The sequence below is a fragment of the Mastigoproctus giganteus genome, chromosome 1, assembly GCF_048544385.1.
Source record: "Mastigoproctus giganteus isolate SK-2022 chromosome 1, ASM4854438v1, whole genome shotgun sequence".
NCBI lineage: Eukaryota > Metazoa > Arthropoda > Arachnida > Uropygi > Thelyphonidae > Mastigoproctus > Mastigoproctus giganteus.
In genome coordinates, this window is record NC_143575.1 from 154,992,485 (window position 1) to 155,011,355 (window position 18,871).

The 18,871-nt window shown below is 35.9% G+C and overlaps 1 protein-coding gene across 6 annotated transcripts in view; it reads right to left on the minus strand.

Moving 5' to 3' along the window:
• LOC150091205 (voltage-dependent calcium channel subunit alpha-2/delta-3-like) overlaps window positions 1-18,871 on the minus strand; it is a 1,918,419-nt gene that overhangs the window by 1,370,934 nt on the left and 528,614 nt on the right. For all 6 annotated transcript variants that reach the window (XM_090374703.1, XM_090374689.1, XM_090374699.1 and 3 more), the window contains exon 4: window positions 6,352-6,411. In XM_090374703.1, coding sequence (XP_090230829.1) covers window positions 6,352-6,411 — 60 coding nt within the window. The remainder of the gene's footprint in view (window positions 1-6,351; window positions 6,412-18,871) is intronic.

The window sequence follows — 18,871 nt, forward strand, 5'->3', positions numbered from 1 at the left end:
CATTCTGCCTGGTGGGCTGCCTCTGTGTTGCCTGATGACCAAGTGCAAGCTCTGGCGTTGATGTGGGCAGCTGAGAGCTTGATGGGCCCCTCAATTTATTTCCTTTGAGGGCATCCACCCTGTCCTTCAAGCTCTCATAAAGGCCCATAACAACGCTGAGTTGTCGCCTGATTTCCTTGCACTCCTTACATCGTGCACACACAAAGACATCCATAAGGGCACACATAAGGGCACATGATGCAACAAATCAAGCTTATATAGCATCAGCCAAAAAAAAAAAAAAAAAACCCTTCTCATTTCACCCATCCACTTGCTCCAAATATTTGTCTAGTTCTGCTTTGAATCTATATAAGCTATCAACTTCTACAATGACAGATGGAAGTTTGTTCCAGAAATCAACCACCCGCTGGCTGAAGGCAAACTTCTGCACCTCTATCCTACAACTGTCTTTCCTCAATTTGAATTTATGCCCTCTCAGGCAATTATTCTGAACAAGAGGAAGAATCCCATCAGCATTGAACATGCTCAAACCATTCAAGGCTTTAAATACCTCAATCAGATCACCTCGCAGGTGCCTAGTCTCCAGACACTGTAATTTGCAAAACTTATGCCTTTCTTCATAAGAGCAACCCTTTGTTCCATTCACTAATCTTGTTGCCCTTCTCTGTACTCATTCCAGCAGCTCTACATCCTTCTTAAAATGAGGCCTCCAGACCCTTATACCTGACCATTGCCTTATAGAAGGGGATAATCACCTCATCCCTGCTAAAAAAATTCCTGTATATCATTGACAAGACACCATGAGCTACTCTTGCAGACCGTCTGCACTGACAGAAAATTTCATATCTGCCTGCACAATTACCCCCAGGTCCTTTTCATTCTCTACCACTGTCAGTATAGCACAAACCAGTTGATACATTACTCTGGGGTTACTGCTTCCCATATGCAGTACTTTACATTTGTCAATGTTAAACTTCAGTTGCCACCTTTCAGCCAATCTGTTCAACTTAGCTAGATACTGTTGCAGCAGCTTACTGTCATTAGTGTCGTTAACAACCCTGCCGACCTTCACATCATCTGCAAATTTGGACATTAAGCCTGATATACCATCATCCATATCATTAATAAATAACAAAAACAACAATGTATCCAACACTGAATGCTGGGGGACTCCACAAATAACATTAATCCACGAAGAGCAGTGTCCATTCATTACCACTCTATGTCTTCTCCCACTCAACCGTCTCTTTATCCATAACAGCAATTTCCCTACAATGCCACACTGCTCCAATTTGTGCAGCAGTCTTGCATGTGCAACAGTATCAAAAGCCTTTGTAAGATCCAAATATATGATATCAAAATTATTCTTTGCATTTAGTTCCTCTGTGACCACACCACAGTATCCAATCAAATTGGTAAGACAAGACTTCCCCTTAAAAAAACCCATGCTGTGTCCGAGCTATAGCTAAAGTCATGTCTAGATGATCCTGAATTGAGTGCTCCTTTAACCAGTGTCTCTATGAACTTCCCTGGAACAGAAGTTAAACTAACAGGTCTGTAATTACTTGTGTCACCCTTTATTCCTCCTTTGTGGAATGGGGTCACATTTGTCATCCAGCCTGTATACTAATAAATTACCGTTTAGACATACCCCCTTAATTGTTGGCTTGCCTAGTACTTATTTGGCTTACTTAGTTCTTCTTTTAATGTTATTATCCATCATTATGGACTCTTTTTGGTCTTAGTTATACAGGCAGATGACAACAGAAACTGATAGCTCAGCCTAACTAGGGTTGGATATTTTGTAGGGGTTTAGCCCTCAAAAAAGTCCCTTGCAAAATACCTTTTCCCATGTAAGGCTTATTATATTAATTAACCTATTATATATGTTTTTTCATGTTTACTGGGAGTACGGTTGGCCGGGGACTGCCTCGATTTTCAAACTATGGAGGGTTCTTGCACTATAACTTTACAGTTGGCCGGGGACTGCCTCGATTTTCAAACTATGGAGGGTTCTTGCACTATAACTTATCTAATTATGGCATATCTAACGTCCAATGTAATGTTCTATCTCACGATGGCGTTAATCGATTCGTTCTATATTTAACATGTAATAATTTTTTATTTTATTTTAGCATTTTAAACGCTGTAATATTACGAATCTATATATACACATATATAAAATATTAAGGATAATAGAAAATAATAGAAAAAGTAAATCAATCAAATAATAATACTATCAGGGACTTAAGAAAACGCGCAAAAAAAAAAAAAAAATTATCGCTTTTTACGGACAATCTAGATGATTTCAACTGGGGCCAACCACCCAGACTGAAGGCAAAAAGCGACAAGAGGTTCTCTGTTTCTGTAATGATCAATATATGCTAAGTAATTTAAATCTAAACCAAATATAAACCAATACAGGCCAAATATAAATCAAATGTAAATAAAAAGTTAAGAAATTTTAGAATCAAATGTAAGAAATATAAGTAAAATATAAATGTAAGCATATATTAATCATCATTGACCCGATAGAGAACGTAATTTAATGATTAAAATAAGATTAAATATATAATACACACTACATATTTACCGTATCTAGGACATAATGTAATAGTCGTCAAAATAATATGTAGTGCCCCCTATGTGATGGATATGGTAAAAATAAATATAAATAAATAATTAAATTTAAGTTAACGCAAAGAGAAACATGCAGATAGTAAGAAAGACATTACTTATATCTTGTAATGTCTTTAAACTGTCCTACACTCATTATTTTTATTTCTCCGAAATTATTAGGGCAATCCGAGGATGTAGGAGAAGCTATTTCTTATCTATACCACTATTTTTTGCCTTTATGGAGTTCAGGTTCTATTATTCCTACTCCTTTAGTTTTTCTTATTTTTACCATATCCATCACATAGGGGGCACCACATATTACTTTGGCAACTATTACATTATGTCCTAGATACGGTAAATATGTAGTGTGTATTATATATTTAATCTTATTTTAATCATTAAATTACGTTCTCTATCGGGTCAATGATGATTAATATATGCTTACATTTATATTTTACTTATATTTCTTACATTTAATTCTAATATTTCTAAAATTTCTTAACTTTTTATTTACATTTGATTTATATTTGGGCTATATTGGTTTATATTTGGTTTAGATTTAAATTACTTAGCATATATTGATCATTACTTTCTTTCTTTCTTGCATCATATGCCTCTACTAATGCTAAAGATGTTTTCCTTCTGCTTGGATTTTTTCTTATATCAGGCCAGTTCCTAAAAAAGGTGACAAGTCCCTCCCATCCAATTATCGTACCATTGCAATTACTTCTACTCTTTCTAAAGTAATGGAGAAATCAATTAACTGCCAACTCTTAAACTACCCAGAAAGCTTCTGTCTGATCAATAATCGCCAGTAGGGATTCCGTCAGTGTCGATCCACTGGTGTATTCTGGCTTATGTTACCCATTTATGGACAAATTCAATGGACAAGTTTGGTGAAACAGAAGCAGTTGCTCTTGACATCTCAAAGGCTTTCGATCATGTTTGGCATAAAGGTCTTCTAAACTAGCTTCCATCTTATGGTTTGCCAACTGTTTTTTGTAATTGGTTATTCAGTTTTCTCTGTGCTCGCTCACTGAGGGTGATGGTAGATGGCTCTCTGTCTTCTAACATCTCAGCTAATGCTGGTGCCCTCCAGTGTTCAATTCTTTCCTCCACTCTTTTCCTCTTGTATATTAATGACCTTCTTCCATTGACTGGAAATCGTATCCATAGTTTTGCCGATGATAGCACATTGCATTCCACTTTCCATTTTGAGAAACTTTGCCCTGCTCAAATAGCTTCAACTTCTCGAATATCCGCTACCAATTCCTTAAATGCCTATCTACATGTAATTCTCCAGTGGGGCAAAGACAGCTTATTGATTTCAATCCTTCTAAAACTCAGTCTTGTCTTATATCTCATAAAAAGTATTCTTCTACTCCTATGCTTATCTTTGGGGACACTCCGATTTCTAGGCAAAATGATATCTCTTTTGGGGATTATCCTGACTTCTAACCTCTCTTGGCACAGGCACATTTCAAATATTGCTTCCTCTGCATCTAAAAAACTTGGTTTTCTCTTTTGCTGTCTATGTTACTTTTCTTCCAAACAGCGGTTCACTCTGTACAAATCGCAAATGTGCCCTACCATGGAATATTGTTCCCACATCTGAGGTTGGTGCCCCCAAAACCTCTCTCAGGCTTCTAGATTCCATTCAGAAGAGGCAGTTAGGTTAATTAATGACTCCTCTCTAACAGTCTCTTCAGTTGCTGTCTCGTAGATGCTCTCTTTCTGCTGCATGCCTCTTCTACAGATACTTCCATGGGCACTGTTCTTCTGAATTGGCTTCTATAATTCCTGCTCTCTTTCAGAACTGTTCGAACATGCGTCACCACCAGCCACCATCCATTTACTGTCCAACTTCAAACTCACAAAACCAACTTTTCATCTTCCTTGTTTATTCATTCAACTGACGTTTTCTGGAACAACCTTCCTTCATACGTATTTCCTGAAAATTATGTCTACAGAAGTTCAAGTCTAATGTCAGCAAATACTTCTTTCGTCTTCTCAAACTCCAACCCAAGCACCGTACTACATACTATAGGTTCTAATACCTCTCGTGTTTGGGGTTGTCATAAAAAAAAAAAGAATACATGTGTGGAAATTTGCCTTTAGCCAGCAGGTAGTTGATTGGTGGAACAGGCTTCCATCTTTTGTTGTGGAAGCTAATAGCCTAAATAAATTTAAGGCTAAGCTGGACAGGCATTTGGAACAAATGTAGGGGTGAAATGGGAGGTTTTTTTTTTTTTTTTGCTGATGCTGCATAAGCTTGCTTTCTTGCATCAATATGCCTCTACTAATGCTAATGCTAATTACAGAAACAGAGAACCTCTTGTCGTTTTTTGCCTTCAGTCTGGGTGGTTGGCCCCAGTTGAAGTCATCTAGATTGTCCGTAAAAAGCGATAAATTTTTTTTTTTTTTTTTTTTTTTTGTGTTTTCTTAAGTCCCTGTAGTATTATTATTTGATTGATTTACTTTTTCTATTATTTTCTATTATCCTTAATATTTTATAGACATTATGGGTGTATTGCATGATTGCTTGCAACTGCATTGACCCATAAATATTAGTTACAGTTACTGTCGTTTTAACTTTCTTTTTTATCACTAATATATATATATATATATATATATATATATATATATATATATATTACACTTTTTTTTTGATGGCCAGATGAAGGATACTTTCTAGGTCAAACTTAATAATGCATTATTCAGCTGTATAGTTGCTACATTCAGTGGGGGAGTGATACAGAAATGGTGTTATAACGGAAAATAGCTGCAGCACCACTCCACTGTCAGACTTTGACTCATCATTATACATTTTTCCAAATGCAGATAATTTTGTGTGTAGGAAATGTGGAGTTATTGTATGTTGACATTTGCTAGGGAAAGTTTCCCCAGTTTAGTAAATTGAAAAAAAGAAGTTATATAGAGGACTATGGGGTATCTGAACTGCTTGAATCTTGAAGGACTTTGGTAAGGTGTATATTCTAAGTCTGTATTAGTGCTTGCAATCTAATGCTAGGCTGACTTGCCCTGGATTTATTTATAGTACACTGTAAACTGTGGATAACTAAGTATCTGCGAAATAGTGTGTATAGGTAGACTTCAAATTTTAGCTGTATAGATCAGAAGTAACATTTTTCTCCTGATATTAAGTGGAGGTTCATGGGCTTCAATATAAAACTGTACTGGTGAAGTTCTATAAGAGTCTAGAGCAATTCTGAAGATAGAATATTGAATAGAGGCAAGACATGCTCTCCCCAGCAGAATCATGCACTAGGGCACCTCAATCAAGGTTAGTGTTCTATATAAGTTAAGCAAGGTGTAACAATCTGTACCACATGTTGTAGAAGAAGTAACTCTGAGTATGTTAATTTTTTTTTTTTTTTTTTTGGCAAGCAATCTAATAGATGTTTAATGTATTCTAAGAAGTGCAGAAAATAAACACACGTGAGAATTCATACATATTCTATATTTTGTAAACAAACATGAAACCATAAAGAAGTCATTACTATGTTTCGTCAATTAAAAATTATTCAATGATGCAGACTGATAGGGCATAGCATACTGGAGACATACTAAAATTCGGACTGATATAATTCTAACAGATATTTTAATTTTTAACTTTTTCAATTTTTAGTTCATAAAATACACCAAGTGTGCCTATGGAGTTAACACAAGAAACTCCTGACCAAAGTTAAAAGTATTTAACAATCCACTTACCTTAATATTAGTATCACTGGTATGCTTGGCAACTGCTTTTTCGGCATCTTCAGCTATGTGCTAATAAATTAATACATATTTCAATATTTTGATAGGCATGAATAAGAATCATAAGCGAATAACAATTTTTTTTTTTTTCTCAAAAAGATAAAATTATATAAACAAAATATCTTTTGCCAATCTTTTTTTTTTTAATCAGTAATAAAGCATCTAAAGATAAAGACTGCAGTAACAGATTTTGGTAAAATTTGATACATGGTACTTAAACGAAACTTAAATTCATTGTTTGTTATTGTTATTTGGATTTTAGGAGCATTAGCAACTAAGGCCATATTGCTCAGGGGATATGCGGTGGTCTTTTCCTGACCTTTCCACATCCTCCGTATTTGGTGGTCAAACCCCGTGGCTCGAACCCCGGTCGAATCAAGAAGCGTGTGCTACGCACTTGCTGCTCCTGCCCACTTTGCTATGGAGGCGCCCACTTAAATTCATATAAATTTTAGATAAACTGAATGGCTACTTTACTTCAAAACACTTTCAACAACTTTCATGTGAAGCTTTTTTTTTCCCCCAGTTAAGTGTTTATAACAGAGTCATTTAGAAGTTTTTTCCCATTTAGAATATTAAAATTTCATTCAAAGTCCACAACAAAGAATGATTCAAATGGATGTCAATATTTCATAGCATGCTCTGGTTGAAAACACAAGTAGAAAAGTCTAGAGGCATTTTTAAATTTAGGAGACTATTACCAAGTTATACGACCTTAACTTTCATGACATCACTTCTCTTCAGACATAAATAGCAGATAAGAATAACATAAAAATAAGATACTCCCTCTAGTTGCCTCATGAACATGCTGCTTTAGAAAACAATCATCCAATAAATCCACAAAAGCCTTGCTAGTGTGTGAGTGACCAACCCACAAATTCCAGTCAATATCTGGGAAATTAAAATCTCCCATTATAAGACACTCTGATTTACTTGCCCACTCTATTTCTCTGTACAGTTGCTTATTATACTCATTAGAGTCATTAGGCCTATAACACACTCCTACTCTCAATTTTGCTTTCCCAGTGCTTATGTCACACCAAACTGACTCGACACTGCACTGTCTAGCCATGTCGACTGGCTGTACTTACTTGGATTTTGTGTGTTTCTTAACTAATAACATAACCCCTCCTCCCTTCCTATCCTTCCTGTACACATTATACTCCCCAAATTCCATTTCTGCATTCCTTATATTTGTGCTGTGTGACACCATGTCCCTGATATCCCAACAATATCTGCCTTTGATGTTTTGACCAACACCTCAAACTCCTAGCATTGGTGTACATGCATGTAAACATGCACCTGTTCCTATTCTTAGCTACCCTAACACAGCCCATGTATTTACTTGTTCCACAATTGTTTTCTAGGCTGCTACTCATTCCAATAGAATCAGTGCAAGAATCACTTTCACCTCTGCCAGCAGCTACAGTTAATCTATTAGTCTGTGTATCCCCCAAACTAGCAGTTTTCCGACCCAACTAACACTGCCTCAATAGCATCAGCAAATATTTTTGTACCCTTTCTATTTAAGTGTATCCCATCCCTGTAGAAGCAGTCTCTCCTGTTAACAAGCCCAGACCAGGCTGAGAAAAATTCTACCCCTTGAGCCTTGCACAATCTCTCCAGGGGCAAATTGACTGACAAGGTTCTCATCATATACTTCCTCCTATCATGTCTGGAAGAATTGCAGGCACTTTCATATTCAACCCTAACCCACAGCTTTTTTCAACAGTGAATGTACCACCTGATACCTACTGCTCCACCATCCATTACGTAACATTGTGCGACACAATATCTACATATTTTTATATAAATATAAACAGGACAAATATAATATATTATTATGTATTTGTCCTGTGCAATCTGGATTATCGAGGTCCAGATATCGAGTTTCTACTGTAGTTTCCAAATCTTGTAACTTGCAGAAATGGAGTGCTTCCTATAAGAATAACTTTTTACATTCTGGTTGTGAATGTAAAGAGGCCTTCTTTGTACTCGTGGAAAGTGTAAAAAGAATGCAATGCCTTTTTGTACCCTTTTCAAGCAAAGAATATCTCTCTTTAAATAAAGCTTTCATATCTATATACAGTATTTATAATGTGCTCTGTTCATTGATTGTGCATTGTGTGTACTGTGTATCTAAGCTGTGCCGGAGGTCACCCTCAAATCCACATGACATCTCTGGATGAAGGATACAGATGCCATAAAGCCAGCCAGCCAGTCAGCTTCACTATACAATAATGTCTTGTGTATAGTGAAGTGTGGGTTAAGTTGTTTGTGTTGTATAACTGCCCACTTAGTTACTGATAGATCACAATCACCGGAAAGCTTTCCTGAAATCTAAGTATATGATATCAAAATTATTTTTTGCATCCAGTTCCTTTGTAGCCACATCATAATAACCAATCAAATTTGTCAGACAAGACTTTCCCTTAACAAACCCATGCTGTGTCTGAAATTGCAGCAGCTGGAGACTAGGCACCTGCGAGGTGATCTGATTGAGGTATATAAGGACTTGAATGGGTTGAGCACACTGAATTCTGATGGGATTCTCCCACTTGTTCAGATTATGAACCTTAAGGGGCATAAATTGAAATTGAGCAAGGACAGATGTAGAATAGGTGTGCAGAAATTTGCCTTTAGCCAGTGGGTGGTTAATTGCTGGAACAAATTTCCATCTGTCGTTGTGGAAGTTGATAGGTTAAATAAATTTAAGGAGAAACTGGACAAACATTTAGAGGGGATTGTTTTGTAATTTTTTTTTTTTTGCCTGATGCTGCATAAGCTCATATACACTTGCTTTCTTGCATCACATGCCACTACTACTACTACCTGGATAGCAACCTTGTAGAATCTATTGCTGGCAATTGTAGCCAGGCCTTTACTACGTAATACCTGTGCCATGGATGAACCCTCGTGTTGCCTATAAAAGTCAGAGTTGGTCCAAGTAATGTAAAAAAAAAAAATTCATCTGTGTTTTTACATGAAACATCCTTGGGGACAGCTACTGATTTTACTGAGTACTGATATACGTCTTTTACTTTACGATCACTAAAGTAAGAGGCATATACTTGCGATTGCAACATATCTAAATGTCTGTGGAAAACAGTATTGATTGAGGTACCCGATACTTGAAACCTTCATCTTTATTTTCTTAGGATTTGTCGCTTTCATTCTTGCTCGATACTCTCGAGAATGCTCTGCACTTGACTTCAGTATCGTCGAACACGTAAATGTTATTTTCAAATATTATTGATATTGAAAACATCTATAGCAGCACTTAACAATGGAATGTAACGAAAATACAAAAAATTAAATCATTGACAAATACTTGTATTGTTGCTATCGTAATTCCTGCAGTAGTAACTGCAGGAAGTTTGGCTGCAATGATGTTACAATCCTACAGTAGTAACTGCAGGGTTGTGACGTCATACTATTCAACAAATAGCCACAATCGAATGGGTAATCAGGCTATTGGCTTGGAATTCGTTAACCTCTTCCAAGTCAAGAATGTTTTCACATAAAAAAAAAACCTTTCGTGTGTACAAGGTACACACACACACACACACACACTTTTTTTTTTTTTTTGTTGTTGTTTTATTGTGTATTTCTAATGCAGTTCGATGAAATTAATATACTTAAATGTCTATTTAAGTATATTGCAAATGTAAATTAATATACTTAAATTAAAATACTTAAATGAAAAAAAATATACTTTTTTTTTGTCCTGTGGGGTACATAAAGCCACTGTCTGTTCATTCAGTATGGCACCATTTACCATTCACATAGTGAATGGTGCCATACTGAATGAATAGACAGTGGTTTTGTGTACCCCACAAGAGAAAAAGGGAAAAAAATATACTTTTTTTTTTTCCCTCACTCATGCTATAAAAAACTATGTGATTTTTAACATAGCTTTGAAACTGCATATTGAAAGAAAACATGGCTAAAAATTGACCTTCTCTGTGATACTATGCTGTTTAATTTTGCAATTTGTTAAGAAGGAATGTCCAGAATGTGGGTAAAACATTTATTTTACCTTAAAGATTTCTTTTAAGATCACATTTATTTTAAATCAAAAAAAAGATAATTCTTTTTATCCATCCATCTATTAATTAGTCCACTTCTTCTTAGTGTTTTATTGGTCACATTAGTTTATCTTTTCTGAGATGAAAAATCTTGCAATGTTCAAGTTATAATATTAACATTATAAGAAATACACCTTATTGATGTTAATATTACTGCTACTTCTCTGTACAAGTTATAGCAAAATTAAACCACCTCTTACTACTGTGAAGTATATTTTTAATATGATATTTCTTGCAGAATTTTTCTAATACTAAGGGGACCATTTAATGTAAAAATTTCCAAATATTATGAAAGTTGCTTCTGCCTATTCTGTTATGTTTTGGAGTTATTTTTCCTGTAAGGCATTCAGAAGAGATGCTTAAAAATGGTGGATTTTATAGACTACCTTAAAGATTTTGGCAAATGATTAAGATAGTCTACAAAAAACTCTAATGAAAACCTTCTTTCCCAATTATAAACTTGCAGTGGTCTGAATTACCCTATTATCCACTTTGGCAGATTCCATAAAAAAGTCATTGTCAGTGCTGGTAACTTCATCAAATGTGCACATGCATGAAAATTTCTCTATGAGGGCTTCTCATTTTCAAATTGACTAAGTTTGCAAATTTTCTTAACCTAACCTAACAAATTACACTATTACATACAGTTAGGTTAGGAAAATTGAGTAATACTAAATGAGGAAAAGATGAAGTCTTTGTTTCTAATTTTCAATTAAAAGAATACATTACTCTCAATCAAGAATAAACAACAAACCAAATTCAACACCTGTTTTGAGTTCAGTTTGGTTCTTTATTCCAGTTTTCAGTTCCATTTGTTCTACATATGGGATTATACGGGGACATTAACTGATGCTATTCTGGATAGCAATGAAAAACTGAAATAAGATTCTTTTGGAATTCATAAGGGATAATGTATGGAAAAGCAGTCCTTGTGGGTTCTGCTGTCTTTATTTTATTTATTGTGGTACTCTTCCTTTGCTGGGTGTAAGGATGCATTTTCTTGGGTGTAAAGTTATGCATATGCACTGTAAGAATGGGTATCACTTTAATTCATTTTTAATTATTTCATTTTATTTCAATTACTCAGGTAGCAAAATAACACCAGTTAATGTTATACTTTGCACAGCATAAAATTAATTGATGCATTAGTTTTGTGGTATAATAAGATTCATTTTTCTGCAGTAGTCTTGGAAGCAATGACATTTTGTCTTTGCCATTCATTTTTTCAAATTTACCACTGTCAATAATGTCAGTGTGAGACTTTGATGACTAATACAACTAAGTTGCTGAACAGAAATTGTTTTGAAAGTTTGAAGGTTTACACAAAACAAAAGTCCTCAGACAGCAATAAAGTGAAACATAATTCCTTCAGTAATTTACATACTTAAAAGCAGTATTCATCTAAATTGGTAGGATGCATAAAATTAGCATTTATACACTGCCTAAAAACTCTTTTTTAAAATTACACTTTGGCTAATAATGAATTCGACAGACTGCAAATGAAGAATTACGCTCCAACACAACATAGTATGGAGTCAACAAAGTGTTTAAAAATGACATTATGAATATTAGTCCATTCACATAATAAAATTGTACTCAATTTCTGGAATGATAGGGAGTGGACCATGCTGATGAACACACCATTTCAGCCAATTCCAAAGTTTATCAGCAAGATTAATATGTGGAGAGTAGGTTGGCTAGGACAGATGTTCAAAGTTTTCCTCATGTTCCTCAAGCCATGCTTTCACACATTTGCCACAACAGATAGTTGTATGATTATCTTAAAAGTACCACTGTCCACAGGAATAAATATGCAATAATACTGAGCATACCTTATGCACAACAACATTCAGTTATGCTAGGCATTCAACACCTTCCAATGGCATCAAAAGACCAAGAAAACAACATGAAAATGTGCTCCACTCTATTATACCTTCTACAGCAACCTGTACTATTGGTAAAACACACGATGGTTCCAATGCCATATGTAGTTCCCATCCCCATACATAACCTGTTCGATTGGTGCTGAAAAGTGAGTGTAACTTTAATTCATTTTTAATTTTGATTTTATTTTAATCATTAAAGTATCTTGGTACTCAGGTAGCAAAATGACACCAGTTAACGCTATGCTTAAGGTTATAATACCTTGCTCAACATAACCTTAATTGATGTTAGTTTTGTGGTATAAGATTCCTTTTTCCTCAAGTAGTCTTGGGGGCATTTTTTTTTGTAATTAGTCATCTTGCATCAACCCTTTGCATTTTTCTGTCATACAAAAAACAATGCCAGAAAGTCTTCTCTTCCCATAGTGCATATTTTGTAGAGTTCTTCATATGGTGTGGGTATTTAATCAATATTTAATTGTTCCATCAGTTGGTGAAAAGATTGACAGGATGATAATGAAGCATTCAGAGGGCAGGAGTTGTCAACAGAGTTTCTATATATTAACGCTTTGCTGTAATTTCATTTTTCCCGAATGACCACTCATTTCTCATTCAAGGAAAACAAATGAACAGTGGTCACTGAAATTGCTTGTTTTGACCAAAAATAGGTATAACAAACTGACATTTCGGCAATATCTTTTAAAACATGAAAAATACCAAAATGTTTCATTTTGGTATTTTTCACCAAAAATAGGTATAACAAACTGACATTTCGGCAATATCTTTTAAAACATGAAAAATACCAAAATGTTTCAAGAGGTGGCTGCTACATGAAAATATGCTCACCTGTAAAGGAATAGTCCTATAAGTCTCAAAAATGGAACATATAAAATAAACAGTCAAAGTTCAAACACGATCTTACATGTACCTAACTTTAGGCTCAATTATCCTAGACAGGCTAACATAACTAATTGGTCTATTTAGGATTGCCTTTTCCAGATGTGTGCAAGTCAGAATTTCTTTTCTTGAGTTCAATTTGTCAAGACTTTTGGATTATAAAGAGGATTTGAATATAAATTAGTGCACTAACATTTGACAGCTTGTTGTACTTTTCAATTTGATAACTGAAAAAAACTCATAGTATTTTCTTACTACTTCTAATCTCTTCATTACACAGACTTAGTATTAGTACTGGCAAATGATGCAAGAAAGCAAGCTTATACAGAATCATTCAAAAAAAAAAAAAAAATCTCATTTCACTTATCCATCCCCTCCAACAGCTTGTCTAGTCCATCCTTGAAATTATTCAAACTATCCAATTCCACAACAATGGATCAGTGGCAGCTTGTGACTCTGATATATGGGGGGGTGCTGCTTCTTAAAGTTACATTAAATTGCCTCAGTTATAAGACGTGTAGACATAGATTGTAATAATAATAAGCAAATTAAAAATACTACAAAACATTAACTGGACACTTGACATTAACAGACTTCGGTAATTTCAAAATTTTATTTAAAAATAAAATCTATTCTTCGGTTTTTATTTGTTGAAAATAGTGTAACAACCAACCTTTTCATTCAAGTTCGGTGCAATGTTCAAATCGACACTGTTCAAATCCTAAATGTGGAACTGCATAGTGCACGGTTTTCAACCTACGGTTAAACTTCAAAGTTGAAAACGATCTCACGTTTTTATTTGTTTATTATTCAAATGATTATTGGAAATAGAGGATGAATATACTATATGCGGGATCTGTTAATAAAAATATTCATTGCAAACATTGTTCTTTACAAAATTTCATATAACTCTGTTGACTGTATATTTAGATTTAAAAAGCTGGGGGTGCTGCAGTTCCGCAGTGTCTACCAAAGAGCTGCCCCTGCAATGGATGGAACTTTGCTCCAGAAATCAACTACCTGTTGGCCAAAGGGAAACTTACACACATATTTTTGCAACCATACATCCTCAATTTGAATTTATGTCCCCTCATGTGCACAGTCTGAGCAACAGGAAGAATCCCATCAGCATTGAGCTTGCTCAAACCACTCAAGGCCTACATCTCAATTAGATCACCTTGCAAGTGCCTAAGTCTCCAGATGCTGCAATTTGTAGAACTTAAGCCTTTCTTCATAACAGCAATCCTTTCTTCCACTCACCAATCTTGTTGCTCTTCTCTGTACCTATTCTAGCAGTTCTATATCCTTCCTAAAATGAGGCCTACAAACCTGTATGCAGTACTCAAGATGTAGCCTAATCACTGCCTTACACAATGGATAATCACCTCCTCCTCCCTGCTAGTAAAACTCCTATATATCATTGACAAAAGCCCATGAGCTGTCCTGGCATCCTGTTTGCACTGGCAGAGAACTTCAGATCTGATTGCACAATTACACCCTCCCCAATGGGCCTTTTCATTTTCCTCTACCCAAAGTGCATACAGCACAGTTTCTGGAATTACTGTTATCCATATGCACTACCTTGCATTTGTCAATGTTAGACTTCAACTGCCATTTTTTAGCTCAACCCCTTAATTTCTGTAGATCCCATTACAGCAAAATACCTCCATTACTGTCATTAACTACCCTATCAACCTCTGTATATCTGCAAACTTAAACATTAAGCCTGATATGCCTTCATCAATATTATTAATAAATACAGAACTCAACAATGGGCACAGCACCAAATTGTGTGCAACTCTAGTAATGACATTAGTCCATGAAGACCAGTGTCCACTGATAATCACTCTTTCTCTTCTTGCACTCAACCATCCCTTTAGGGGCACCTCCACAGCCAGGTGTGCAGGAGCAGCAGTGCATAGCACACGCTTCTTGATTAGACAGGGGTTCAAGCCCGTGACCACCAAATACGGAGGGTGCGGAAAGGTCAGGGAATAACCGCAGCATATCCCCTGAGCAATATGGCCTTAGTTGCTAATGCTCCTAAAAACCAAATAACAACAACAACCATCCCTTTATCCATAGCAGCAACTTATCCTTAATGTTACACTGCTCCAATTTGTACAACAGTCTTTTAAATGCAACAGTATCAAAATATTTCCTGAAATCCAAGTATATGATATCAAAATTATTTTTTGCATCCAGTTCCTTCGTCATTGCATTATAGTACCCAATTAAATTGGTCAGACAATATCTCCCCTTAATGAACTCACCATGTGACTAAAGTATAACTGCACTCCTGTCTAGATAGTTCTACATAACTTCTTTAATCAGTGACTCCATTAATTTCCTACAAAAATAAGTTAACAGGTCCATAATTACTCATGTTACCCTTTGATCACCCTTTATGAATTGTTTATACATTTACACATCTCCAGTCCACTAGGATCACTGCTGAATCCAAATATGCTCTCATAATTATGGCTGGGTTTGCATACCTCCTTTGCTGCCTCCCTTAATATACTTGGATAGAACCTATCCATCCCAAGTGCCATTTTTATGTTTAATTTGGACAATTTTTCTTCCACTTTCCTCTCATTTATTACAAATCATTTAGCTTCCTGTTGGAGTTTGATAAATGTCTGGCATCAACTTCCCTAAAGAATTCTTGAGTAGATGCAAAATACCCATTCAGTTTGTCAGCAGCCTGAACAAGAACAGTTAAACTACCAATCAATATCAAGTGGACAATGTGATTCATCCCTTTCTTCTAGTGTTTACAAAAGTAAAGAAGTCTTTGCTGTTTTTATTTGCATCCTTTTCTAAAGATTTCTTGTAATCTGCCTTGGATTGCCTAACCTTTTTTGTGACTTGATTGCAGATTAGTTTATATCTGCCATAGGCTTCTGTATCACCTGGTAATTTATTTGCATCACATGCATTTTTCTTCTCTTCCTCGTGTCTCATTAGATCATCTAACATCCATTTAAGTCTAAGCTGAACAGTATTTCTTATTTCTTTGGAATGAAAAGCCTAGTACCTTTGAAGATTAATTCCTTGAATGCTTCCCATTTAGAATTTTCTGTTGGTAATATCATCAGTTGGTCCCATTGTATAGAATTTAAAAACTGTCTGGGACCACTGTAGTCCCCTTTACAAAAACAAAAACCCTTTCCTTTATCCTTGATGGTGGTTACATTTTTAAAAAAATCCCACATCAATACACTGTGATAACTGCCACCTAGTGGTTCTTTTAAGATTCTTTATGGACGAAGAATCACTGCTAATAATCAGATCATGAATATTGCTCTCTCTTGTTGCCTCTAGCATGCTGTTGTAGAAAACCGTCATCCAGTTAGTTCACAAAAGTCTTGTAAGTGTTTGAGTGACCAACCCACAAGTTACAATAATATCCAGAAAGTTAAAATCCCCATTATAAGGCATTCCGATTTACTGGCCAAATCTATTTTCTGTGTATAGTTGTTTGTTGTACACACTCCTACTCTTATTTTTGTTTTCTCAGTGCTTATGTCACCACCAAACTGACTCAACAATGCAATTCACTGGTTGCACATGTCAACTGGATACACTGTCATAAATTTTATGTGATCTTAACTAAGAGCATAATCCCTCCCCACCAATGGTCCTGTCTGTCCTTTCTGTAAACATTATATCACCCATATTCAAATTCTGCAAACTTTATATCTGAGTAACACCACATATGTGATATCCTGACACGATCTGAGCAAACATTGACATCAAAGTTTTGAAATAGTAATCCGACCAAGGAAAAGAAGAAAAGAAGTCTCGCAGGTCATCCCATTTTGCATTCTTGTAATGCCAAACAACACGAGGTTGGGAATAGCCATGAGATAAAGGTTCCATTGGAGAAGAGACAATCACCAAGTTGTGATCTGAAGTGCCTTAAAGACCTCTCACTTCGACCGTGTACTTAGAAGGGTTGTTTGTGAGAAAAAGATCAAGCGTGTTGGCTGTATGATTAGGATTGTCCGGTATTCTTGTAGGTAAATGAACAATCTGTGCAAGATCATTAGCAATTGCAAACGCCTCAGCATCTCGACCAGCTGGGTCAGTGTGACTAGAAAACGGAAGCCAGCTGGAGTTGTGAACATTAAAATCAGCAAGGAAAATTACCTCACTGTTAGGAAAGTTGGTCTGGAGAAAGTCAAGTTGCAAAAAGAGGACGTCAGAGAGCTCCAAGTGATTACAAGAGTCAGGAGAACGGTAGAGACAGATGAATTTGACACAGTGAGGTACAGAGATTTTAAGCCAGAGAAGATCGAAAAGAGGAGATTCCAAATTACCAAGTCTCTGACAGGGAATGTCAGAACAGACATATGCACAAGTATCACCTTTGAGGCAAAAGGAATCATACAGCGAATAATTTGGGCATCTGAGATGAGCAGTAGTTGAATCAACCGATAACTGAGATTCTGTCAGAAAAAGTACATGGGGTTTGGCAGACTGCAAGTGGAAATGGACATCGCTGAGATTAGAATTGAGACCATGTATATTTGTGAAATGAATTAGGAATTGTTTGGGAGGTTTAGATCTTTTCGCAGATAAGTTTACTCTAATAGTTTGACAATTCATGGTGTATTCAATAGTAAGAAAAATTGGGTGGGACATGCTGAATGAAGTAATGAAATTTCTGGATATGGCATACACATGGTAAGAATATACCCAGATCCTTGACATAACGTGGCCTCGACAATGCCCCCCTGCATACACACTACTCGGACTCCCTCCAGTCATTATCTGGCAGAGTAGAGGTAGCAAGATTATACAATAGCTGATCCGGAAGCCTCCTAGAGAAGCCTCCTACCAATAGGTCCAGTGTACTAACTAGCGGCCGGCCTGCGAATACCGTTTTAGAGCTGTACCCCCAAAATGTAAGGAATATTGGATCTCGCCACGATGTTCATCATAACCTCAAAAGTCATCAATCACACTGCATGATGGATATCCCTACAATGTTTGCATTTGATGACTTCAAATTTATCAAATTTGAAGTCATCATCATATGCAAGCATTGTAGGGATATCACTTAAAATTTATCAAATTTATTTACAAATTTGAATAATTTGAAATTTTGTTTACTATGCTCCTAGCATTGGTGTACATGTAAGTATACATGCACCTGTTCTTACTCTTAATTACAATAACACAGTCCATGTATTTCCTTGTCCAAGATGACCTACAGCAGTCCTTGAAATCCCTGATACCTTGTTTTCCGGACTATTGCATTTTTCCAATTGAAGCAGCTTTATGAATCACTTTCACCTCTGCTTGCGGTTATTTTTAATCTATTAGTCTGTGTATACCCTCAAAGCTAGTAGTTTTCCAACACATCTAACAATGCATCGGTAGCATCAAAAATATTCTTGTACCCTTTCTATTTATATGTATCCCATCCTTGTAGAAGCAGTCCCTCCTGTTAGCAAGCACAGACCATGATATAAAAACTTCAAAACCATGAGCCTTGCACAATCTCTCCGAAGCCGAATTGATGGACAAGGCGAATTTAACCCTAACTTGCAACTTTTTCTCAACATTGCCCTGTACCTGTTAAGTAAATGCTCA